General features: G+C 46.6%; 2 protein-coding genes and 1 long non-coding RNA gene across 5 annotated transcripts in view; 1 reads left to right on the top strand and 2 right to left on the bottom strand.

The window, feature by feature from the left end:
* The window catches only part of GTF3C5 (general transcription factor IIIC subunit 5), an 8,740-nt gene extending 8,402 nt beyond the window's left edge, over positions 1-338 (bottom strand). The window contains exon 1 of the mRNA XM_035341947.1: positions 244-338. Within this exon, the coding sequence (XP_035197838.1) occupies positions 244-338 (95 nt within the window). The remainder of the gene's footprint in view (positions 1-243) is intronic.
* A 635-nt stretch (positions 339-973) lies between these two features.
* On the top strand, positions 974-25,484 carry LOC118175479. 3 transcript variants are annotated; one of them, XR_004754987.1, is made up of 8 exons: positions 974-1,277; positions 13,164-13,357; positions 18,378-18,515; positions 22,830-22,900; positions 23,910-24,060; positions 24,205-24,322; positions 24,603-24,832; positions 25,136-25,484. It is a non-coding gene; the product is annotated as an uncharacterized LOC118175479 (long non-coding RNA). The 3 variants fall into 3 exon arrangements; XR_004754986.1 differs by lacking the exons at positions 24,603-24,832; positions 25,136-25,484 and having other exon boundaries at positions 976-1,277; positions 24,205-24,582; XR_004754988.1 differs by lacking the exons at positions 23,910-24,060; positions 24,603-24,832; positions 25,136-25,484 and having other exon boundaries at positions 977-1,277; positions 24,205-24,582.
* Positions 9,935-21,693, bottom strand: GFI1B (growth factor independent 1B transcriptional repressor). Its single transcript, XM_035341768.1, has 8 exons — positions 21,352-21,693; positions 17,773-17,819; positions 15,990-16,118; positions 14,178-14,324; positions 13,337-13,599; positions 12,933-13,070; positions 12,301-12,466; positions 9,935-11,926 (listed from the first exon to the last, which is right to left on the bottom strand). Exons 3-8 carry the CDS (start codon positions 16,102-16,104, stop codon positions 11,748-11,750), a joined length of 1,008 nt encoding a protein of 335 aa, XP_035197659.1. The 5' UTR covers positions 16,105-16,118; positions 17,773-17,819; positions 21,352-21,693; the 3' UTR covers positions 9,935-11,747.
* Positions 25,485-25,627: the final 143 nt, after the last annotated feature.

Here is a 25,627-nt window from a genome sequence, read left to right as displayed (position 1 = left end):
GGGAGACCTTGCAGATTGTTCTCCTGGCAAAAGTAACCAGGGGCCAGTAGGGCACAGGTCCGATGTATGTGGTCACAGGACACGTGGCATTGACTCTCCATACTCTCCTCTCTGCTCCAGCCCCCTGGAAGCATGCAGAAAGCCACACTCATGCATCCTACACTGCATGTAGTGTCCATGGGGACATAGTATCTTCACCAGATCACCAGATCCCTTCTCTTGCAATCCCCTTCCCAAGCATGCCTGTCTCTGTTGTTCCAGATCAAGAAGGCTAAAGCAGAACAAGGCAGCAGCTTCAGCAGGTGAAGGTCTTCTTCAGCACTGGGCCCACACTGCATGTCTCCCCTGGACTCTGTTTGGTGCCAGGCAGCCTTGCACCGTGGGCACCATCCGACACCAGCAGCACATCAGGGGCATGTACAGCCTTCCCCAGGGCCAGGTCTGCACTCCTGGCCCCACAGAGCCAAACTTCCCCCTGTCCCACAGTGCTCATCATCCCCAGGTACCCCACAAACAGCAGCCACAGTGTGTGGGGCAGCTCCAGCTGGGGCGTTGGTGGTGGTGTGTGTGTTTGTATTCCAGCTGCTGCTGGTTTTCCTGCTCATCCCAGCAGTGTAGGTGATAGAATTGTTTGTTGCTCTGGTACGGGGCAAAAGCGGAGCTGCTAGACCCAAATGCCCTGGAGTCCTTAGCCAGCCTCACTCCCAAAAGTGATGGCCTGGCTTAGAAACCGTGATTTAAATAAATAAATAAATAAATAAATAAATAATGTAGCTCTGTTTTCAGCCTGCAGGGTGCAGTGGCAGCACATTTTCAGTTCTCTGCAGTCATCAGGCTTAATAAGCATCGAATTTCCTTGACTCTGACTGTCAAGCTGTAAGGAATACACCTGATTATTGTTAGACTTGAGAGGAAACCCCCTAAACCTGTGAGAGCAGGTGGCAGCACTGCAAAGGGAAATGCCTTAAAAGGGGACCAACATGGTATCCTTTGTGTATGGCTTTGGTGGTGTTAATTCTTGGTGTGAGGTTTAGAGGCAGTCAAAGTTTGTAGAGCCTGAAACAACAGATAAATTGAGGAAGGAAATACTAGCTTCCAGGAGTAAAATACTTTGGGATTGCTATCGCAATTTTTTTTTCCTCGTGTATCTTGGTATCTGCAGAATCCTGCTGACCTGGGGTTTGCTACCCGTTCAGCCTTCCATTTTCCACTAATTTCCTCTGTCTTGTGCTGTGACTACTTCCTTCATCTCTCATAGGCAAGAGCAGCTGGGCGCTGTAAGTATCTACGCTAAAACCCTGCTCCCTCTAGCAGCCCTTGAAAAAGGGGCAAGGAGTGCCTTGTTTTGCTTTCATTCCTACTCTGTGCTCTTCCACCTACTTGTTCAAGTCCTGTGGAAGAGTTGGCAGCCCTGGGCAGGTGACCGGGTCTGAGGCACTCCAGTTCTTCACTGTTACTTTCCTTAAGGCTTCGTGTTGCTCCTTCCTTACATTGCCACCTATTGCACCAGTGAGCCATGGTACAACCCTCTGAAGTAGTGTGTATCTGCTACAAATGAGGTATTTTTGAAGGTTGTAGGGTAATGTGAGCTATAACTTAACAGTGAGGTGAATATATAAACACATGTGAAGAATATTAAAGCCCATAGCAAGGTAAGCAAGTCCTCTGTAGTTGTACTTCAGTATTGAAATGTTGATCTCTGTGCTGTGTTCATGTGGTAAATCAAGAAGAGTGTAAAAGCAATTGAAACCAAAGTTTATCCATCCCCAGTATACCTACACATGGTTCTTGAGCTCTTCTTTCCTTCTCTACTTATTGTTGTTGCATTTAATTTAGTGGAAGGATGCATCTCTGTGGTACAGATGTTGGAGGACCTAATGGGCTGAAACATTCCAAAAAATGTGACATGAGTACCCTGTAAATTGCAAACACTTCTGTTTCCATTAGGATTTCATGGCATTTTTGGAATGATGGACTTTGACTGGAGTGTCTGGGCAGAATGCCATTTCAGGTGATATTACATCTATCTACCAACCAGCTGAAATTTCTTCTTTATTTTCAATTCCATGTACTCTGTACCATGAGCTGTGAAGTTGGTACTGTGTTCCACCTCAAATGCTTCTAGCAGGAAATAAAATAGTTGTGGAGAAGAGCTATAGCTATAAAATATGTTGGCTAAAACTGTCAGAAGTTTGAAGATTATTTCTAATTGCCCTCCCTCGTGCCTTATATACCACATGACATAACTTAGAACTCTGTTCTTCCAGGAACAGTGATGTTTTAAGTCCCTGTTAGTGGGCTTTGAAAAGTAGCCATTGAAAAAGTTGGTTATGGTGAGCAGAAACTCCTTCTGAAAATAGTTTGTTGGGTGGAACTTTGTTCCAGTATAAACCAGAATGGACTCTCCAGCTCGGTTGTACCAGTAAAAATCCATATCAGCCCTGTGCAATGCCCAGATAACAGAGGGGAGAATATGCTTCATTTCCTTCCACATTATGTTCTCTTTAGTCAGCAATGCTTTAAGGTGTAAAAGACTCCAAATTACAAGTGTATTTTTCACGTTTTTTATTGCCACCCTCCAGAAAAAAGTATTTGCAAGGCCCTTCAGTCCTCGTGTTGTGCAGCTTCACTGGATTTTATCTCCCTCCTTTGAGCCGCAGCTTTTCCCCGCTCATCTTTGTAATCTGACATTGTGATTTGTTCACTTGTATGCTTGTTTTTCTCCTCAGAGAAGATTTGCTGAATCATTGGGGAGGAGGCAAGAGTTCTAGAGGCAGCTGGTGGCCAATGATAAAACCACGGCCACATCCAGCCTTAATGGCTTGCAGATGACAGCCCTTCAGTTGAAGGCCTGAGTCACATTCCCTTCTGAGCTAAGATTGCTGGGGACTTCAGGACTGAGGAAGTGAGGACAGGGAGGTAGTGCCAGTAACTTATTTTTGGGACACAAAATAAATTGGTTCTGACAACCACAGGGGCTGTGCTGTATCTCCTGCGAAGAAACTTCTAATGATGCTGCGAGAAAGCTTGCAGACTGGGGGCTAAACCCTGCCAACTGTTGTATGTTGTGCCTGTTTCAGTGGGAACACATTTTTTAATGTATTAAAAAATAAGAAACACAGGGATGTGGCTTAAAATAGGTCATGATATCTAGTGGTTGCTTCCGGACTTGCATGGTGTAGTGTGAGCAAAGATGTGCCAGGGCTCAAGGACGTTCATTTACCTGATTCATCATAGAGGATGTACCAAATGCCACCGGTATAACTGGTGATGTGAACTATGCAGCTGTTTACATCACAACAGGTCTGAATTTTGCCCACTGCCAATAAAATGAGAGCTGGAGCTAAAATGTCTTGGTTTATTTTTTTTTAGCTCTTTTGCCCACTCTCTGTAGGGCTTTGGGTCAGTCGCTTTTTCTCTCCCTAGCTCTTGGTTTTCTTGTCTGTAAAATGAGGATGTTTCCATCTTTATGGAGCTTTTTGAAATCTTTAGGAAGAACATGCTATTTAAATGTGAACTACCGTAAGTATTTGAGTCTCATAACAATGCTTATGACATTATGTAGCATAATTGAAGTATAACTTTAAGAAACAAGTCTGGAAGTCCAGGCGACTGAAGTTCCACTTCTAGTTCTGCATCAAATATACTACTCAAATTTTGGCAAATATTTCTAAAGATGATCACAATGCAAGGACTTTGCTTTGTGCATTTTCTGTGGGATTTCTTATAATGTTGGATCCTGCTCCAGTGTAAGATTATTGTGCATGTGCAGTAATTCTACCTTTGTCTTATCTGTAGATCTCAGTATGTCCGTGTTATCATCATTTTGCAGATGGGAAACCTGAGACAGAGGGACAGTGACTGGCTTAGATCAGCTGGTAACAGCAAAGGCAGGAGAACGGTCCTTTTTGTTTGAGTCTCATATTTAGCGTTCTCCATGATGCTACAATAGCAAAAAATGCACTTCCAGTTTCCAAACTCTTTTCCAGGTGTTCTTGCCCCTGGGTGTGCATTGTGTCCGACTGATTTACAGTCAAGTACAGGCTGGATCTAAATAAGGTGCTGGGGAAGGGATGTCTGAGTGACACACGGGTTCACCATGTCCACAATCTCAGGATGGGGTCTTATTAAGAACAGGAATGCTCCATCATTTGACTTCCCCTTCCCCTTCCCCAACTGAAGCAAGAGATAAATTCTATTTTATAAAGAGAAAAACCAGCGGGCTTAGCCACTGCTGAAAATCCCACCAAAGTTCCTAATATAGAAGAGCCTGGGATGTAAGATAAAGTCCCATTGGTTTAAAATTATTCAAAGAGAAAGCAGAATCAATTGTAGTTTTTTTTAAAAAAAAAAAAAAAAAAAAACTTATCATTCTTGATGAGAAAGCCTTGAACCTCAGAAGTGCATTGACCACTGCTGAGTGTGGATGTTGTACTTAGAGCTTACTTGGGAGCCTTTGATGCTCAGGTGAATGAAATGGTTTAAAGGTGGCTGATGGCTTGGAGAACAGCAGGTTATGAGCTGGAGCAGAAAGAACTGTGAGAAACGTATCCTGAGAGTGGTGCAGAAACCACAGGGGTGTGACTCATGTAACTTTAGATGTCTACATATGCTAGGTTCCCTTTCTGATCAGTGGGAGAAGTAGGTGCATTAAAGACATGACTTCTCCGTCCTATTTTAGATGCATGTTTTAGGAGGAGACAAATCACCCCCTATAGATCTTACTTGCCAGAAAGGGAGCCTTTGAGTAAACTGCCTTGCATAGGGGATGTCCTGGCCTATGCTGCTGCTGCAGAACATTTTCTTCCTAGTCTATCGTGGAGGGCTTGGGACAGCACTTGTTGCAGGCAGCCAAGTGTGAACCCATCCTGCCGGGTCAGGGCTTGCACTTGAGCCAGCTCTCAGCACCATTCCCTGCTATAAGCAGGACCCAAGTCACCTGCCTGAACCTAGTTCAAGACCCCAGGGTGAGCCTGATAGAGGATGACTGCTGTTGTGGGGCCTGTGCTAAAGGAGCAGCGACCTCATTGCAGTACGGTTGGGCAGACTGGAGGAGTGCAGTGTGTTGAAGCTGATGGTCTTACACCGTTTTTTATCCTGTGTGCCACATCTGTAGCAGGAAGCCAAGCAGAGGCTGTGCTGTGCAGGAATCTTCTTTTACCCTCCCTGTCATGGCTGAGTTGGGTATGGAGGGAGCTTGCACAGGCTGTGCTTGTCCAAGGGAGCCCCTCCAAATGGGGGGGAGCCCCTGCTGTGATTTTGGACTGTGTAGATTTGGTTATTGCTTCCCTGGAGTGAGAGCGAAGGGGGTATTTGCTGACCCATACCCCTAACACGTGGAAGGGGATGGCCAGATTTTTCTTCTATTCACTTAATGCTTTTAAAACTATTTTTCATAAAACAGTAAAGGGTAAAAAAGCAATTGTCTGTACACCAAGACTTGGTGTGGTGTTGGTCTGAAGTGCTGGAGTCGTCCTGCTGAAGCTAGGGAAGGCAGCCTGCTGGGGAAGTGCTGTCCGGAGGAGCAGTTTGTTCGGCAAGCATCTGAACTGTTGGCTGTAAATCTGACTTTCCCCTTCAGGCAATATTTCTAGGAAAACCTTCCCCTGCCCATTCCCTCAGGCCTCTGTGTTCACATTGGCGATTTCCATGCTGCACTTACCGGTTATTCGCATGGGCTGGGGCTTGTTGTCAGGGTGGCAGAAGAGAAGGGCTGACAGGCCTTTCCTGCCAATCTGTCTGCTGTTCAGATGAAGTGGTTGGAAAGTGCTCGCTCTCCAGTTCCCTCTTTGGCTCAGGCTCTCCGATAAGGCCTGGGCTGTCCTATCTTGCCCTGGGAGCTGTTCCTCCTCCCTAACAGGCCCACTTTGCCGGCTGACAGTTAGCAGCCGGCAGTGCTTGATAAACTTATCAGACCAAAGCTGAGCCCAGTGCATGCTCAACTCCTCCCCGGCCTCAGATTTCCCCATTTCTGGGGACTCTTTGCTCTCTGCATGCCTTGCTGTCTGGTGAGGTGACCAAAGATCACCCTCAGGCCACCAGGTCACAATCAGCCCAAGGCCAGATTGAAAAAAGACTTGTACTTCGGCAGTGTTGTTAAAATGTGGGCGTCACGTAGGATGTTCGTAGCATCAAAATCCAGCTCTCTCTCTCTCCTTGGGATATTCACTGGTGGAAATGCTACCTGCATCTGATTTATCCTTTCAGTGTCTTTGCTCGCCCTGTTTCTCTGCTCATTTGGGGTCTTAGTGGTTTTAATTTGGGGTTCTTGGTGTGCATGCTTGGATGTTTTCTTTCTAAACTAGTTACAGAATTGGGTTGCTTTGCCAAATTAAGTTTCTATTGTTATTGGTATCACAGTAGCACTTAATAGGTTGCAGCTGAGATCAAGGCTCCATTGTGCAAGGCACTGTATGTAAAAGATAAGGAGGGGCAGCCATGGCCCTGACTATCTTACTGTTGAAATAAACAAGTGAAATAAAAGGGAGAGGAGGAATTATCCTGCTTTCACAGATAGGGTGAAGTTTTCTGCAAGCTTCACAGGGTGCTGAGCAATTTCACAAATCCAGAGCTAATGTCTTGCCTGAGGTCGTGCAGGAAATGTGGGGCAGGTCTCGAGGCTGGGTTCAGGGCTGTAACCAAAAGACCAGTGTGTGCCCATGGTGACTGTTAGGTGAAACGTGCTAGTTCAGGAGCTGCTGCACAGGTCTGTATTTTCATAGGTCTCATCCACCACAGAGGCAACCGACTGATTTACCTAGCCTTGAATAACTGCTGTGGCTGTTTTCAGTTGTCTCCCCTGTATGGACATGCTACTCTAGGGCAAAAGTGGAAAAACATCTCTGCTTTACAGGCAGAAACAATTTTTTAAAAGTTTGTGGAGTATTTTTCTATTTCCCTGTAGCAACTTTGCAGGTCAAGTTCCTTATCCATTGCCAGGCCCTCTAACTACAGACAGGAATGTTTGTCCTGTGCAAGGAAACGTGCTTATGCAGCTCCTGCTGGGGGACTGCTAGTGTTTTCAGGTTTCCACTTGTGTGCCATGTTTATGGGTTAGCACAAACGTGCCGGCAGCTGGGTGCACCCGCCGTGTCCCCCTTTCACCTGCAACACACTCTTCAGCACTGGGGAATGGCCTGCGGTGAGGAGTAAGGACTCTGCTTGGTTCTTTCTTTTTCCACTGAAAACCCGTTCTTGTGAAGTCTAGGATGGGAAGCAAGCAGGCTCAGCAAATTTCTTATCCAATGCAATCCATACCCAATTGAAGCTAAATTCTTCTGTCCTTCCCCTCAGTTCCTTTTAGACCTGCTAACCATTGCCAGCACACATGAAACCTTCAGAGTTTTGCCTTCTCTAGGCCTGCACTCTGTGCAGGTTAATACAGCCTGCAGATAAGCTCCGGTATGATGATGTGCTAGCTAAGAGCACACCTTCACTTCCTGCAGGTGTCCCGTGGCTGTCTTCACCAGGAGAAGATGCATCTTGTGTCCAGACCTCAATCCACCCTTGATCACAGTGCTTCTAGCTCTTTTTTTGCTGCTCTCACAGCCTGAAGGCTGTCTGGAAGACAGAGGCACACCTCTCTTTCTGACAGCTGCCCAGGGAGATTGCTTTGCATGTCCTTCATTTGCTAAACAAAACAGCCCAGAGACCAGGATTTTCTGTCCCTTGCACTAAAGGAGTGAAGGTGTGAAGAGGACGAGGGAAGTGCAGGGTCTAGGGTGGGCTCAGAGAGAGGCAAAAACAATCAGCTCTTTCTTCAGTCCCAAAGATTAGTTGAGATTTTGCTTTTTGTTATCTGTTTCCTTCATTGACTGACCCGAATGTTTTTCGATGCAAGGCAAGATGGTGGGAAAGGGGTTATTTTCAGAACTGGGCAGAATTTGCATGTTTGGAGAACAAAGCCAGGTGTGTTTAGAGTTGGTGACATCGATGGCCTGATCCCGACTGGTGCTGAGCATCCTCAAGGTGTGCCTGTTGTGTGGATTCAGTAGCTCCAAGGGTCAGATGAGATTTGAGGCAAAGCGAAGTCTTTTGCTGTGCCCTATGCCAGCAGCTGCCGTGGCTGGCCCTGGTGCTGAGCTCTGGGCTGACCCCATGCTGCTGTGGTATGGCTTGGGTAAGGCCAGATCTGCTTCCTTACTCCTTCACGAGCACTTCCAGAGCTTCAAACAGGACAGATGAAAGCCTGAGTGCAGCTGCTGGCTCCAGAGCAGAGCTGCTGTTGGCCTGGGGCCTTCCTTCCCACTCAGGAATGGGGTCCCAAACACCAGGCAGCAGGTTGGGAAGCCCATTGTGAGCAGGCTGTTAGGGTACGCTGCTGTGCTTGCAGTGCTGGCTTCACCAGGGCTGTTCCTTGGGGTCTTTCACCTGCATCTTCCTGATCTCCCACTGTTGGGCAGGTTGGGACAGGCTCTTTGCAGAGAACAGCACTCAGGGAAAAACCCGAGCTGGGATCCCTTTGGCCTCATCCTCATCCAGTGGCTCTCCCTGGTCAGGGACTGCAGGCAAACCAGGGGCTGAGGGGCTCTGAGGGTTCTCCTCTGGGCTGTTGGCACCCGTTGTTCCTTTCAGCACACGGGTCTCGGGGAGAAAGGAGGCAGGCAGTGTTACCTAGTGGCCTGAACGTGGCACCCTGTTACTCTCTGGAGAGAAAGTTATATTGCAAAACTACAAATTAATTCCTTCTTCTCCCTTCTCAAGTCACCTTCTGACTCTTGTTTTTTGTCTCGCGAGTGCTTTTGCCAGCTGGCCTCTTTCCACAGCCCGTGTTTCTGGAGATACACTCGCAGAGCCGGAGGGAGTGGGCCAGCCTGGCTGCGTTTCCCTGAGCGTGGCTCTGCAGCAGCACCCTGCCTGTGGTCACCCATGTGCTTCTTTACTCACTGCCTGTCCAGCTAAAGCAACCTTTATGTCTCCTGGGGATGTGTAAGGGTAAGGCTGGCACTGCCTCCTCTCTGAGCGCCCCTCAGAAATCTTTGGGCTCAGTAACCAGGAGATCGGTGAAAGCAGCTGCCTGCCCCAGAGCCTGGGGAAATGAGTGACAGGGCTGAGGTGAGCTGCCCTTTGTCAGGAGGGAGAAGCCAGCTGTAGACACACAACCCCAGCCACCAGTTCAAGGCTGCGACTCCTCCATCTCATGGAAATCAAAGATAGGGATGGAAATTTAATGGACTGAGCCTGCTGAACGGGGGTTACTCTGAGGAAGCAGCTGTCTGATTTGGTTTTATGAGTGGTGTAAGAGGCAATCTCGCCATGGTGCTGATCGGTTTGTGCCAGCACTTCCCTCCAAACCCAAGGAGCTTCCAATGAGTCAGGAACACCTGCTGTCCCCAGGACACAGACAGGGAAGTGTGTGCCTGTGTGTTTTGGGGCTGGAGGGTATTAGCTACCAAGCAGCTCAGATGCTGACACACTCTTTAAATATTCCTATTTGCAGATTTGAGGAGAATAAGGGAATTAATAAATGCAGTTTGTATTTTTGGCAGCAGTTTTCATAAGCTGAAATGCCTTTACCTTGTCCAAGGCTTGTGCATATGTACGTGTGTGTGTGTTTGTGTGTCTGGTGTTGGAGTCAGGACCTGGGACCGGTTCCTCCCTGGGAGTCTGTGCCCTGGCCAGGTTCTGGAACAACCCAGTATAGAAGAGCTCAGCTTTAATGCAGGGGCTCTGATAATACTGTCTCCTGGGCGTGCAGTTCCCTGTCGCTCTGCAGAGCTGCACTACCCCCTGTGTGGGGCTCTGCATGTACCTGCCTCTGAGACGATGTCCTTTGCTCCTGGGCTTTCAGCTGTTCTGCATGTGGGTTTCCATCCTGATTTCCTCTTGTGCTGGAGCCCCGGGGCAGGAGCTGACCATGAGGGCGGTGCTGTGCTGTCCCCCTTCTTTTCCACTCTACCCCTACTGCTGGCATCCCCAGAGCTGAGTATGAAACTTTATTGAAATGAGTGTTTTTAACACAAAATACCCTGTGTTAGCTCAGTTACTGAGAGGGAACAGATTTATCAGATAAATCCCAGCGGGCCTGTACATGTTGTAACTGTCTGGTGTATTGCAATAAAAATACACATTAGAATAAGTATAAATATATATTTACAGTGTGCAAGGACAAGCCAGGAGCACAGACTCTGCTTTGAGTTTCCAGCATGCATATTAATGATGAACAGCTTAGGTGCAGCAAAAAAAAACAGGGGCAAGTACATCTTAGATCTTAGGAGAATGGCTTTGGATTTACAGCAGTGTAACTGAAGGCAGGATGAGGCCTTTTTTCTCCTGGCAACAAACTTTTCCACTTGGACTGCTTCTTTTTTTGCCCATGATGGCAGCCTGCCTTGATAAGCAGTTGCGGTGCAATAGGTATTTCTCCAGGCCATTTCCCACAGGTGTCATTGCACAAGGCCGTGTGTTCAGGGATGTCGTTATAGGGTGGTCTGTGCGCTGCTACAATGCCCCATGTAACTGAAAGCAATTTTTAATGCTGTAATAATACTTTGTCCTTCCTCTCAAGAACTCAAGGGACTTTACAAACCTGAGTGAATGACTCCGTCACCAAGAGGGGTGGAGAAATAAGTCAGAGCAGTGCGGTGACTTGCCCTAAGTTATCTGCTGAAAACGTAGCAGAGCTTAGAGGGGAGCCCTCTCTCTACCTGTTCCAGTGTTCTACTTCAACCTCTAGACCTGGATGGAGAAGGAAGCACCACTGCTGTTTGTGTAACATTTGTAAGGTATTCAGATTATGCCAATGTGTATGGGCTAGGCTACTTCCTCCTTTAAGAGAGGCAGAAAGCATACTTCTGGTCCTTGACACCAGTACTCGAGGGTCATTTCCAACCATGCAGAGACACAGGATTGCTCAGGAAAAACCCAATTCAGTAAATCCAGCATACAGTGAAACGTTGCGGGACGCACCAGCCTGGATTCTGAGAGCAGCCAGTCTCTCTTGCATGGTAGTGAGATGCAGGGCTTATTAGTTTATGCCTAGTGCTGTGGTCTGGCTCTTCTTGGAGCTCTCCTGGTTGCCTCTAACCCCTGGATCTTTGCCGTAGGGTGTGGATGTAAAATACATTGAAAGTCCCCTGTTATTATCTAGGGATAGGAACAGTTTTTTCATTATTTTCCTCCCCCTCCAAGTTAAAAATACAACACAGTTCATTTGTCACTTGATCACAGTAAAAGCTCTGCTGAAAGAAAATGACTTTAGGTGTCTGTTGCCAGAATTTATGACCTGGGCAAGTCTCTGCAGAAGCCCTGTCCAGGTTGAGCACAGCTCACTGAAAGCAGTCTATTTGCATGCCCCAGCCTTATCTTGCTAACCATCAGAGCAGAACACGGTTACGGCACCAGCCTGGCACAGATTGTTGCTGCCCCTAGTCCAGGAGTTCCCACCTCACTGCTGGTCCGAACTGACTTCTGCTCATGGTGTAAATCCGGAGTAAATAGCCACCGTGGAAGAATTCCTCCGGATTTACACTTGAGCAGGTGATGTCAGCTCTGGCCTGGTACCTGCTGTAACTAAAAAGTGAGAGCTCCCACGAGTTCCTTTGTCACATATCAGGATGTACAAGGCCCTGGGGTGCCAGGACACCAAAGCCAATGACATGACTTCGTTAGTCTCCAGAGCAATGCAGGAAGCTGTACGAGCTTAATGAGGTGGGCAGCCCCGTGCTGGCTGGAGGTGCTGGGGAGAGTCTTCTTCCATGGAGCAGGCCCTGGCAGCAGGATCTCCAGCAGAGACCTGGAGCTGTCCCTCACTTGAGACTGTGCTGGGTCTCCCGGTGCCTCCGTAGGTCCACCTTGCGTTGGAAGCCCTTGGCACAGAGCTCACAGCTGAAGGGCTTGAAGCCGGTGTGCTTGCGGCTGTGGGTGATGAGGTTGGAGCTCTGGCTGAAGGCTTTGCCACATACCTGGCATTTGTGGGGCTTCTCCCCTGCAGGGCAGAGAAGATGGTAAGAAAGATATTAGCAGATGGTGGAAAGAAATGGCTTTCAGCAGACTCAGGCCTGACTGGCTGTGCTTAGGCACCAGTGCTTTCAGCCCGGCTGTCCTGCTAACATGTCTGTCCTCTCCTCCAGCAGCAGAGGGTGAGAAGAACCAGAGGCTGGACAACAACCACCTCCTTGTCACACAGAGGAGGACGTGCATCTTAAGGATGCTCAGACCTTCAGCTGACAGTGAAGATTGACTTCCTGGTGCCTCTGGACACACATTCCCAGCACAGCTCTGTGTATGGGAACTGTGTGTGTGCATGGACCTGATGGTCTCCAGTTTGCATCTACTTATTGGGAACGTTTTGTTTCTCACCGGTGTGGATGTAAGTGTGTTTCTTCATGTCGGACTTCTGGTGGAAGCGCTTGCCGCAGTACTGGCAGGGGTAGGGCCGTGTGTCTGAATGGATCAGCAGGTGCGTGGAGAGGGTAGAGGAACGCTTGAATGTCTTCCCACACATCTTGCATTCAAAACTTCTTTCCTGGTAGGGGAGAAAATCATGGGGTGTCAGTTGGTAGCTGCAGAGCATGTGACAGAGCTTGAGGACTGTTAAATCATTGACTATAGTAGATTTGATAAGCAAATCTCCCCAGCTTGCGGACTGATGTGCTAATATGAAGAGGATGAAAGGAGGGTTACTTATGGAAATGGCTTGCATCTTGTGATCCAAACTCTTGCACCCTTTAGGAGAAAGTGAGGCACCTGAGAAGCAGTAGCAATGATTCTTCCCTCCTAACCTGAGACATTTTCAAGGACAGTCTGAGATCTGAGAGATAAGAGAGCTATGATCTGTGGTTTTCAGAGCTCCTAGCACTGCCACTGGGTGTTGCAGGAAAGCCATCCTGTTTGTAACCTAGGAAAGTCACTTCCCTGTTAATGAAACAACAGCGAAGGTCCCAGCACTCGTGAGCTCTGGAGAGCTGGTTCTCTGGAACCACACTACCCACCTGGGAGTGAATATTGGTGTGCTGCTCCAGGCTTACGGCGTGTCCGAAGGTTTTGCCACATACTTCGCAAGCGAAGGGCCGAGTCCCACTATGAGACCTTCGTACGTGGACCTCCAGGCCATGGGGAGTGGAGAATACCTGAAAAACAAAATGTCAGTGATTTTTTCCAGGAGCCAGCTTTGTCTCCATCTTTGATTTCAATTCCTTCTCTTTGATTCTTTCCTTTCGTAGGCCTTGTAAACTGCATAATTCCTAGCACCCTCATCCTCAGCCAGGACAATGAATGGGCACCCATTTCAAGCCACGTGCTTGCACCTTGATGCAAGCCACTAAAACTCTGATGTACTTGAAGAAAGCTACTCCCGACCCTCCTTGTCCCCGAGGTTCTCTCCTCCGTTACTCACCTTGTTGCACTTCACACAGTGGTAGGTCTCCATGTCGGAGGAGTAATGCACGCTGTAATCCAGAGGGGGCTCGGGGCTTGGCAGGAGGTGGCTGCCGTACAGGCTGACGGGGTGTTCCAGGAGGGCTGACTGCATGGTGGAAGACATCTGTCGATAGCTGTATGGCAAATGGAAAGCGTCCCAAGAAAAGCTGGTTTTGTAGAAGGTAGGGGTGCTGGTTGGGGTCGTGCAGTCTTTCATCTGCAGACCTGGGATGGTCATCTCTGAGTTTGTAAAGCAGAGGGAGAAAGGAATGTTATGCCAATGCCCGCAGCTGGATACCAGTAAAATGATAATAATAAAAAAAGCTCCCCAGGTACCTTGCCCCTATTTAATGACCTGCCTGACCTTGGCAGTTGCAAACTCCTTGTTCTTTGACTCAAACCCTGATCCCCATACAAATTTCATATTTAGACTTTGATTTCAGTCTGAGGAAATTTTAGCGGAGGGGGGATGCTAAGGCAGTGCCAACCCCCTTACTAGCCCTACTTCACGTGGCATCTGAACAAGTATCATATGGACATCAGCCTTGACCATATCACACAGCTACACCAGTCCTTGAGATGCAGAGACTCGCTCACTGGGAATCAAAGCTTTGTACTTCAGGGAGACGCTGATCTAAGCCAGAAATGTAAGGGGAAATACAGAAAGCTCTTGATGAGCTCTGCCCGGGACAAGTTTGACCAACGGCGTCAAAATAAGAGCTGTCATTTACTGAAAATCTGGACCCAGTCACAGGGGCCTCATAAGCCAACCAGCTTAGCCCTGACCTCTGTTGCAATTCTGGCCCTGAGGAGCAGACCTTGAGCTGAAGTTCCTGGCAGCATCCTGCTCGGGTGCTGGACGGGGACATTTTCTTCTTTTGGTTCAGAAGGGTCCTTTTCTTGTTTTGGAACCATGCATTCTAGGTCCTGTTTCTTGCCGTCCTCTGATGCCTTGTCTCCTATGGCTGTAATCACAGTAGTGTCACGGTTAGTTTATTCCATCCCGTAAGAGGACAGCCTGGTAAGGTGCTCTGTGAACTCACGCTCAGATACATGAGTCCACGCTCAGTTCCCCGAATCAGTGCAGAGCGGTGCAATCAGCGTGGCAATCAAGGTCTGCCCACTGCTGACAAAGGGAAATTCCAAGCAGCATAAGAGAGGCAAGGCAGAGGAGGACAGGAAGAAATAATAGGGCACTTGATGCCCTATATAGCTAGAGCAAACTAACCCTAGAAGGCCACATTGTAAGAATAATTTCCTTATTTAAAACCATTCTCATTTATGAGGGTAACTGACAATCACTAACTTATTAACCTCCCCACCGCTCCCATCGGAGAGTTGAGGATTGTTAACCTGAATTTATGGACAGCTGAGCAGGGAAGCAGAGAGGGGAGGTGCCCACAGAGCCCAGTCTCCTCCTGCCCACACTCACATTTCTCCATGCCTGTCCCAGCCTTTAAGAGACCAACCAACGCTTGTTAGAAGTAGACTTTATAGTAAGAAATTAAAAGAGAGGTCCAATAAATGTGCTGCCTTTCTGCTGAAGTGGGACTGGGCTGCCGAAGGACAGCATCCATCTGTTTGTCCAATCCCTCTTGTGCTGCAGATAAACGCTACAGCTGGCCAAAGGATGATGGCAGGAATTGGGACTGGATTGCCACCTCCTTTCTGTAATCAAACTTGTCATAGGGCTGGACTCTAGTGCCACAGCCAGGGCCAGAACAAAGGGTAAGTTGATTCTAGATTTGAATAAAGAAAATGTGAATGGTGCCTGAAGGAAGAAAATAATTGTCCTAGCCCTGCCATTGCATGGATGGCTCTGGGAGAGCATGAGCAGACAGGAGGAGGACAGCAGTCATAGGCAGAAACACGTTGGTTTGTATTGATCTGGTACGTAGCAGCCAGCCTTTCATGGGCAAGGTGTAGGACTTCTTTCACAGTGTTAGGATATCACTAGTATCTTCTCGCTCTAGCTGTAACCTTCTTTGCAAATCACGAGGAGGAGGTGGTAACACACCGAGGTAGAGAAGATGTAGATAGAGTATGTGGACAGTGAACACAGCAGGTTAGAGATCGAGGTGGCAGAGCTGCCAGTCTGTAGAATGCCAGCCAAGCAGAAGCACTTTTCCCAAATGCTAATTGCCCAAGGCTGGACGTCCTTCCAAATGTGACCGACTCTGCGCAGCAATCTGGTATCTCAGATCTCCCCTCAAGGGAGGTGGGAGTCAACAACTGGAGCAAAAATTGAGAGCAAGGCAGGACTCCCAGTGTAATTTCCATGTAGGTGGAGAACCAGCCATCAGAAACCTTGTGCTCATTTGGGGTTTCCAATGCTTGCGTCTGCCCAAAGCCCACCAGTGGATTCTCATTGCACTGTCTCTGAAATCACCAAGGCAGCACCCCGGCAAGAAACAAAAGGAGTATCTAAATTTGTTTTCAGTGCAACAGCATGGATTTGTCCTAGAAAAAAGAGGGCACACGGCGGGGGATAACTTTGTATTTAGATTGCCATCCCTGTATGGAAGCCCTTAGTTGTTATTTAGCTCATTCATCCTATTCCCTTAGCTTGCTTACTCAATTATTTATTTGCCCGGAGTATTCTTACAAGCCCAGTGGCTGTATTGACTCACCAGTGAAGGCAGAGGAGATTGGATCCCACGTGAATACAGGCAGATCATCTTCCACAAAGCGGTGCTGGTGGTAGGTATGAGCCTTTTTGCTCTTCACCAAAAAGGAACGTGGCATTTTCCATTCACTGCCTGGGCAGAAACACGGAGTGACAGCAGGTAAATCTCTGGTTTGTGGGGTAGTTTCTTGCTTGTTCCCGCAGCACGTCGGCTCAGCGTGCAGCCGTGATGAGAATTAAAACCCTTCTGCTGGGGAGCCAGATAGGGCATCTCCACGGTCCCCCCACCCAGCTGAAGAGAGGGGAGTGGTTGCTTGGGCTTAGGCACTTGACAGGTCTTAACTTTGGGGAGAACACCTAGCTGTGGAGGGGCTGAGCAGTATAACTTACTGCCAGATGGTTTCTGCTGCTAAGGTGGAGATGGGACTGCGGATTGAAGGTGGGATTGCAGATCACATTATGCTCTGTAAAAAAAATATTCCTCACAATCCACCCCCAGGTTGAGGCAAAGGGTTACTGCTGTCTGTGAAGACAGAGCTGAAGAAATGGTGGCATGCTTACAGTGCATGCTGTGCTACAGACCAAAAATGTGTCTGTGGCAGGGACAGATGAGAACCCAGAATCTCTCTCATGTAGTTCTCTGCTCTGCTTCTCTGAGATTGTTCCCCATGAGAGGACAGTAGGGACTGCTGGTGGGAGAGTCCCCATTTCAGAAGGGGTCCTTGCACCCAGAGCAGCGCAGTCCTGCCCCTGGCATTGGCTCCTCTGCAAATAATAATTACAGCAAAACCATCGAGAATAGGAAAGATGCAATGGAAAATCCCCACAGCCTTAACGTGCGGTGGGCTTCCTTCTTGTTGGCCATAGCTTGAATGTTTTGTGTTGTGGCTGGCAAACACCAGTCAAGCAGAGGCAGAGCAGAAGCGCTGGGTGCGAGAGGCTACCTTTTGGATCTCACTCAAATATCAGAGACCGTTGAAACGACAAGCATAAAATGCTGAAATTTAATCATCCAAAATTCTCTTGCAATGTATCTGTTATCTTTACTGCCCAGAACCCAGCCCGCCCTGTGCCCACTCCCCATGGCTAGTAACTGTTCTCGTGCAGACAGTACGACAACAGGCTCGACGCTGTGCGTGGCAATATCAGCTGGTGCACTATTTGCATATGTATTTGCATTTTCCCTTGTAATTGTTTGAGATAGTAGCACTAAAAGCAAATCTTGCTATATTTCATAGGAAAAGTTAGCAGCAAGTCTTTGCTCTGTACTAGTGGGCAAGCGCTTTTTTTTTTTTTTTTTTCCTGGGAGCAGTTGAAATGTGGAGTACTTATTCACTAAAAAAGAGCAACGTTTGCTCCTGTTAAGTAGGAACGATGTGAAGTGCCTACGTAAGTCGGGACAGAGCAGTGTGGGCTCCTGGAATCCCAAACAGCCAGCGATGGAAAAGGTCTGCTCCGGCTGCTCCTTAGAGTTCAGGAGTACCTGCCCTTACCCCTGTATGCTAAATATAATTACATAGCTCAGTGGTGGTTCACTTCAAGCTTTGAGGGCCAGATTTATGATGGTGCCTGCGGCTACAGGTACATGTACAGGAGGGGAATTCACACAGCAAAAGCCTGCTGTGGACAGGTAGGTTGCCGAGCACGTTGCTGTTGGTGGGAGCCAGGTGCTCACCAGCCCCAGCACCTTCAGAAATCCCATTACAGCTCTAGCTGGTTTATAAATCTGGTCCAGGATTCCCACTTTCATATATGACTTCAGCCATTTTTCGTCTGCAATGACTCACCTGTTTTTATCTATTTCCAAGAAACGTGCATGTGACTTGAGATGCATATGAAGAAACAGAAGCCAAGAGTGGATGTGTTAATTTAATGTTAGCAAGAGGACAAAGCAGTACTGAGAAGGAACCATGAGTATGCACTAGAGAGAAGGGATGCTGAAGTCCAGCGCTGTTTCCTTTCCTGTAACTGACGGGGTTCCTTCTGAGTATCATAAAGTGCATCTCTGCCCATCCTGCGCACACAGAAGCGCTCAGCTCGGTACAAACACAGAAGTGTTTGGTGATGGCCGTAGCCCTTGCAGCAACGTGCCCTGCCCAGCCGGTAGCCTCCCGTCCTAGCAGAAGTGCTCAGCTCAGAGGGCACGACAGGAGGGGCTCGGTACCAGGTGGGACAGCTGTGCGTGGAGCCGCACTTGGCAGCGTAGACGTGCCCCAGATTAAAGTCCTGCCACAAGCCCTTTCTACATGGGATTTCCACTCATGTCAAAGGGATTTTCCCACGTGGTGGGCAGGACTGTGCCCACAATGGAGAGTATTCATACCACCAAGGTTTAGACATCTGATTTGTCTGCCTGAATTAACTAGTTAACTTCCCTGGGCTTCCTACAGAGCGGAGGAAGAGGATGTGGCTGTAGGTAACTGAATGTACAAGGAAAGCACACGCTGTACTGCCTTCTGGAAGAGCTGCTGTCCCTGCCCACTGGCCGGAGGACCCTGAGGCATTCACCAGATGAATTTGAGGACTGGAGGTGGGTGGCATAAGCAATCTTGCAGTGTTTTATTGTAGTACCCATGGACTAAGTACACGAAGGCGCTAAACGCAGCCTCTCTTCTCATGCTGGTTGGAAGTAGCTGCATAAGAATCAATGGGATTTTTCTGGATGTGTTTGCTCCAGCATATGTAAAAGTCAAATTTGGGCCAGTATCTTGACTGCTGATAAGGGCCTCTACGGAGCAACATGATCTTTAATGCACTACTGAACGTTGCAAAAGGAAGTTACCTTCCCCCACCCCATTTCACAGAGAAAACAGGAACTGGGTGCCCAAAGCGTAGTTAATTAACAACTGCATTGGACTCTTTGATTCACACAACCGAGTTAGAGGAAAGCTAGAAGCACAGATTGGGAGAGAAAAAAAAATACTGTGTCCTTGAAACTCAACGTTATCAGTAGCAAGTGATCAGCTGCTACCAGCAGCTAACTGTATTTCATAGGGACAGTGGTGCTACAGACAGGAGACGCTGCTATGGCTTAAACAATCACTGAAGCTTCTGACAGAATTTAGGTTTAACCTTTTGCTAAAAGTTGCACTTTTTTAATGCGTCTGTTCTTGCCAGCCCTTGTGGCACCTGGTCTGGCAACTGCACAACGTTGTTCGTTGCCTGGGCAAGAGTGTCGTCCCAAAACACAAGAGCATGGCATTTTGTGGATTCAATACACAATCGATAGCCAGCTGGAATTGACACTCCTATTTGTTTGCCATTCTTGTAGCTGTATAATAATGTTGTAGTAATCTGCTCCGAGGAAAAGATAGTTGAAAGAACCCGGGGAAAAAAAATGCTTCATTATTTTGGGGACCTAACTTGAAGCATCTGAGAAGAGCTTGTTTTACCAGTGACAGATGCACCAGCCAGATTTGAAAATGCACCCAGCACCTGTGTGTTCCCCTTCTGTGTTCTAATTCAAAGTTCCTTCATCCCCAGTGATGCTCTCTGGTGATTTTTCAGAGCATCCCATGTGAAACTGTAATGTAATATTGAAGTACTAAAGGCTGTGCAAGAACCAAATCAAAAGGTTTTTGTTTTGTTTCTATGGGGCGGTTTTTGTCTTCAGGATCCTAATGTCCTACATTCCTCTTGAAGCCCTGAATCCGATATAAGAGCATGGCAGCTCGCAGTACCCAAAAACACAGGATTGGGCCCTTTGATACAATTTAGAAGTATTCTCTCTATATTACGTTACGGGGCCGTTCTGTCAGTGGTTCCTTCAGCGAGACAATTCATAATACAAAATATCGTATTTGGGAACAGGTGTTTGCAGGATCATGCTGAATCAGGAACCCAGTTTGCAACAAGTTCCATTCTAAAACTGACTCATTTTTCTCTAAGCCCTTCTAAATTCAAGTATTCCTGTTTTCAAATTTACGAAGTTAATTGTAGGGATGAAAACCTTTTCCCCACTGCACTCAGAAGAAATACTTAATTTTTAAATTAGAGTTGATATGTGGCTTCAGATAAGCTTATGAGTGTAGAGTTTTAGACGAGAAGAGGCTTATTTCCCTCCTACTGCTTAATTTATTTTTAATTTTTAGTATTGTTTTTTTTTTTTTTTCTGCTCTTTCTGGCAAAAATGAAGCTACCAAAAATAAAGAATAGGGTGTCTGTTGGAAGACTGTATTTTTGAAGTAAAAAGCACGAAACAAAAACATAACCCATGTCTGGAATTTTTAAGAGCCCAAATAAAATAAGAAGTTTTGTGGACTCCTTACTCTTCAAGTGTAAAATCATATTCAAAAACAATTTTAGTTCTTTACATCAAAATTAATCATGTCTCCACTAGTCCATGCTTGTAAAATTCGATGTACCTGGGGCAAGTAATTTGAATGTGGCTTTTTAGTGGAAAAATGCGCTGAACGTTATTCATTCTTGTGGTAAGGCTGGGCAAATGGACATTATGCCAAGGCTTGGAAGTTACGGTGAAAATTTTGTTGAAGAAGTGGAATGAAAATGCTTGTGCATCTTTATTACCTAGAAAAAAATGTTTAGAATACAAGCGCAGCATTTGTTCTTTAGAAACCTCCTTTAGCTCCTGGTGATGTTGGGAATGCCGCTAGCTTTAGCAAACTGCCTTCAGCTTCCCTGGATAAAACAACTTGTATAGCACAATCTAACAAATCCTATTTTCCTTTAATGTATACATGCGCTTACTTTGTGAACTTGTAAACCGTTTGTTTTCCTGCTCAATGTATTGAACCAGCCTGGTAGTATAGGAGGGATGCCTATAAATATCTAATTGCATATGCTAAAAATTTTGTTACACTACTCAGCATAGACTTAGAAAGGATGGAGAGAGAACATAAATTAAAGATAGTTTTGAAGCAAAAATCCTCATCAGGAGAGACTGAATTCCCATCTAGGAAAATTGGCATAAATTGGTTGATGGCAGCAGAGATGTGTTGTTTTCTGAATTTATAGGTCTGGCTCTGTACAAGAGCAATTAAAAGGAAAAATACAGCACGTCCTCAATGCTTAAGTACAAAAGTCTACATTTGGAAACTGCCTGCTGCATGTAGCTTGCTGGGATGCAGGTGTCTGAGACCATTGACACATCTTTTCTATTTTATTCTATTATTAGCATTTTCGCACGTGGGAAGGTGAAGCAAGTATATGGCATATAATTTTTAAAAATTTGACCTGTCTGATATACATAAACCATTATCATAAATGCTCAGTACAAGTGACTTACACAGGGAAATATGTTACATATTTGCAAACAGAATAAGAGAGTAAGAAAAGGAGTATAAAACACATCAGAGAAAGGAGTTAAACACTGAAATTTAAAGTGCTTAAAAGAATAAATAAATCACCTGTTTAGGGGACTTTGCTTTACTGGATTCGCCTCAAAATCTCCCCAGACAAGCCCCCAGCGAAACGCTGTCTTCTCTCTGGACTCCTTCTTCCACTTTTTCACTTAGTTGCTGTCTGCTGAAATAGATACTTCTCCTTTTTTCTCTCTGCTTTTTTGCCCCTGTTCCCCTCCCTGATTTTTCAATCAGATTATTTGTGTCAAAATCTGGCGGTGAAGAAACAGCCAATAGAGAAGCAGAGCCCAGAAAGTATTTGCTTATCAAAACTTTCCAGGACTTTGAAAACTTGAAGAGAATTCACGATGCCCAGCTCTAAACCCTAGGGGCAGCACCCTTAACTTTCTGGGGCAGCTTTGCTTTCTGCAGGAAAACTCTTCTGTCATATTGACAATGAGCATGACATGGAAATTATGTATCAAGCAGGCATTTGTTCTTTTTTTTTTAAAGCTTTTAAGAAATCTATATTTTTACACATTTATCCCCACATCATATCTTTCACAAACAGACACACCATCTGTCTCGCATACACACACTCACATATTCAGTCTCATAAACAAAACCATATAGCACATATGCACGAAATTATTATATACTAGAAAGGATCTTTTATCTCTTCAATTTCCAAGGAAAAAGGAATAAGAGCTTTCACAGTAAGAACTGAAAAAGATGTGTTAATCACCCTTCATTTTCCTATACGTGTGTGCAATTCATACATTTTTTAAGCACTGCTCTCTATATATACAGCTGTAGATAGGATATAAATATAGACTTAAGAAAGCTCATTAACATCTTTGCAAAAAGCTCTTCAACTCAAGAGCAATACTATGAATCCGTCCTTCTATTGCTTACTTTCAGAAAGGGTTTGAAAATGGGTTTGCAAGTATGAAATAACTGACTGCCAAACCTCCCTGTAAAGGTAGGGTGAAAAAGGGAGAGCAGAGCAGAGGCAGTGTCTTTTCTCATGTCACCTGGTAATTCTCCAGTAAAGGTTAGAACAGGAGCTGAGGAGCAGTGATTTTCTTTGGAGAATCCTTAGACACAACTCCTGTTTGGAGACAAACAAGGAGAGCTGGTCTTCCCAAAGGCTTGGGGGGAAAAAATGTAATTCCTTGATTTCACCTGTTTTCTGATTTTCAAGTTTCCTGACTATGCAAGTGCATACTGACATGCTGTATGTGCCCTTGGTTATCCCCTCCTGCACTGACAGCCCAATCTGTGCATGGTTTGAACAGCAAAGATGCCTTCTGAGAGGTTTATATATACAAGCACACACCCAGCTGCCAAGTACTCGGACTTTGCTGTCAGACAATTGCCTTTATGTCATGGGGTTTTCTGCTCATTGTAAGCCTTCAGCTGCATTTCACTGTTTTCTACAGTTGGTTGCACTACGCTAGGATTCCGTGTGGTCATTTTTCCTGCTGTAGCGCAGCGTGGTGAAAGCACCAGGAAACAGTAACTTTTTTTCTGCCGTGCAACAGGATCGGCTGCAGGGTGGTGATCCCCTGATGGAGCAGATGTGATCCAGAGACACTTCGGATTCATTGCAGAGGTATTTGGTGTCTGGCTGTGAGCAGGCAGCGGGGGCCTTAGCGCTCTCTGCTGGGACGGCCACAAGCCACAGTTCTTGTCATCGCGCCCTGCGCGGACACCGCATTGCCCCATGGCACCGGACAGGCTGTGCAATGGGTTTTGATGCAACTCGAAGATAAGAGTGTAGATTTCACCCAAATTGAGAAAGATTCAGATTTTAATCTTCACCCATCTGTCATTTACTGAGCATAATTAATTCTTGCTGTTTATGGAAGCAAACAATCCCTTTTTCCTTTCCTTCTTCCCCTCCTTATTTATCTAGCTGTTTTGCATGAAAGAAACGTTCCCAAAGCATTGTGCTAGCAAGCTGATTTGCATCCTCTTAAACACAGGCATTTGAAGGATTACATTTCCCGCTACAAAAGACAAGCATTGTAACAGAAAACCAAGATGTACATTGCAGCTTCAGGGTTTCATGTGAAGACAGTTAGAGGAATTAAACAAAACAGGAAAATGACAAGCTGCTGAAAGGACTGAGATGTTATTTTATGAAACATTGGAGCTGGCTTCTGCCAGCACCTTGAGCACAGACTTCCCGTTGACATGAAGTGCAACTGGCTGCAGAAAGCGTCTCTTAAACAAGAGATGGTAAAACCAAGTCAGCCACCAAAAAATCCTACAAAAGACTAATTATATGCACACACAAAAAAATCTAATAGCGTGTTCAGTAAAACTTCACCAGCTAGCTGACTTATGAGGTGCTCCAAAGAGCACTGGGCACAGTCATTTGGAGAAGGAGGATGGCCACATCTCCTAGTTTCAGTAATCTATGCATAGAACAAATGGAAAAACAAACAAAAAAACATCTGTACCATATCTGTTTCATACAAACTGATCCCTGAGATAATGGGCACAGACACTCCATGACTAGTACTATTATCACTACACTAGAATGCCTGAAGAGAGATGGGAACACTGTTATAACTGGTTCAGCAATCACTCATCCTCTCTCCTTTGTTTTATTTCAGGAGTTCCTATGCACCAAATAGTTCCAGGATGGGAACGCAGTCAGGAAAGCTGTCACCTTGGTGTGTTGTGATCTTACTCTTCCCTAAATTTCTGTTTGTGGCTCCTCTTAAATTTAACACCTCTCCACTTCAAATAAATCAATAGCAAAAGGTGATTTATACAAACTGGAGGGAAAAATCAAAGTGTGCTGGGGATGCATCTAAGCTAGAAGGACCTTTCAGCAGGCCCCCTGCGGTCAGTCATATTTTATATTTGTATTGATAGAATTTTTATTGTTCTTTCTTCTTGTTTCAGTGTCGGCAGACAAAGAGGTTCTTTGGACTCACAGAAGCTTGTGCTGTTCCTGACCCACATGGTGGATGTACAGCTAGTTCAGCTTGCCACTGAGGACAATTTAATTCTGTGTATTGCTGTGAGTTCTTATTACATGTCCCATGCTCTAGTGCATCCTAAGTAAATAGATTATTAAATGCATAACTCAGTAAGAATAAACAGGTTAATTATAACACATCATGCCCGTTCTAATGCTATTGTCTTCCCTTTAAAATCTAGCAGCAATCCCCTCCTGCAGCATCCATGTTTTCTATGTCAATTTTAATGTTATAGTAATTAAGTCACACTAAAATAACACGACTAATTGCTTTCAGTTCCTTTCTGAAACTCATCCTAATTTCCACTCTTTTCTGTGGCAGATTAAATAAACATGTTTTCTGCACAGCAGGAAAAAAATACCATCTCTCGGTCCAGACTGCAATAAATACCAACTGCAATGCACAAGGCAGGACAAGATTAAAAACGTGCTATCTCATCCAGAGGCGGGATGACCCCTCGCAGGTGCAACACAAAGGAACTATCTCGCTCCTGCAGGGATGACGGCACTGGAAGAGCACAACTAATGGTGTGAAAGTTAAAAATTCAACCGGTAACTTCTGTGATAGGGTTCTAATCTGTGTCTTCTTATAGCTAGTTTCTGCTCTGCAAATCCAGCGCCTGTAATTCCCCCTGGCACCCGAGGACGGTTCCTAGGGATTAAAGAATGGGCTCCAGCTCTTCAGAGGGCTGTCAGGGCATCCCCACGGATCTCCCCTACGTGGGGGATGAGGAATGCTGAGACCCCACTGGTCTGAGGGCTGGGACAGAGCCGAAAGTTGGGTGGCATTCAAGAATGAAGGCTGGAGAACCCACCCTGAGGTAATTTCATTTCTCCTAAACTCTATTTACGCAGGGATGGACAAAGATCTAAAGGGAGAGGAAGGAGGAGGTTTTGTGTGCCATGTAGCTGCTGCATTTCAGGGTAAAAACAAAATTCTTGTCCGTGCTTTGCACGAGAACTCAGCCCCGCGGCCAGCTGCCTGGTGAACAAGGGGGAAATGGGGCAAAAAGGGGCGGTTTTGGGGCGCTGACGGGGCGCGGGGCGCTGACAGGACCCGGCCCCAATGGCGTCGCCCCCCCCCTCGCCCCCCCCTCCCCCCCGGCCTTGTTTACCGGCCGCCGCCCGGCCCCGCCCCCTCGCCCCACGTGACCGCCCCTCGAGGCCCCGCCCCCAGAATCACGCGACCCTTCCGCCGAGCCGCGTCGCTCCCGCTCCCAGATCCTTCCGCCGCTGGGATCTTTTCAGCTCTCTCTCCCTTCCACTCCCCGCCGCACACACACCCGCACCCCGAGGGGAAAGTCCTTAGAGAGAGGACCCCCACAGCGGGGCGGCGAGGGACCGGCG

This window comes from Oxyura jamaicensis, chromosome 17 (assembly GCF_011077185.1).
Source record: "Oxyura jamaicensis isolate SHBP4307 breed ruddy duck chromosome 17, BPBGC_Ojam_1.0, whole genome shotgun sequence".
In the NCBI taxonomy this organism is placed as follows: Eukaryota; Metazoa; Chordata; class Aves; order Anseriformes; family Anatidae; genus Oxyura; species Oxyura jamaicensis.
The sequence above is the reverse complement of the archived record's forward strand: the minus strand, read 5'-3'. Positions and strand labels throughout refer to the sequence as shown.

Coding starts and splice junctions, on each gene's coding strand:
- GFI1B (XM_035341768.1), bottom strand. CDS start 16,104: ATGCCACGTTCCTTTTTGGTGAAGAGCAAAAAGGCTCATACCTACCAC. Junction 14,325..15,989: donor AATCTCCTCTGCCTTCACTG/GTGAGTCAATAC, acceptor CTGTGATTACAG/CCATAGGAGACAAGGCATCA. Junction 12,467..12,932: donor ACACCAATATTCACTCCCAG/GTGGGTAGTGTG, acceptor CTCCCCTACCAG/GAAAGAAGTTTTGAATGCAA.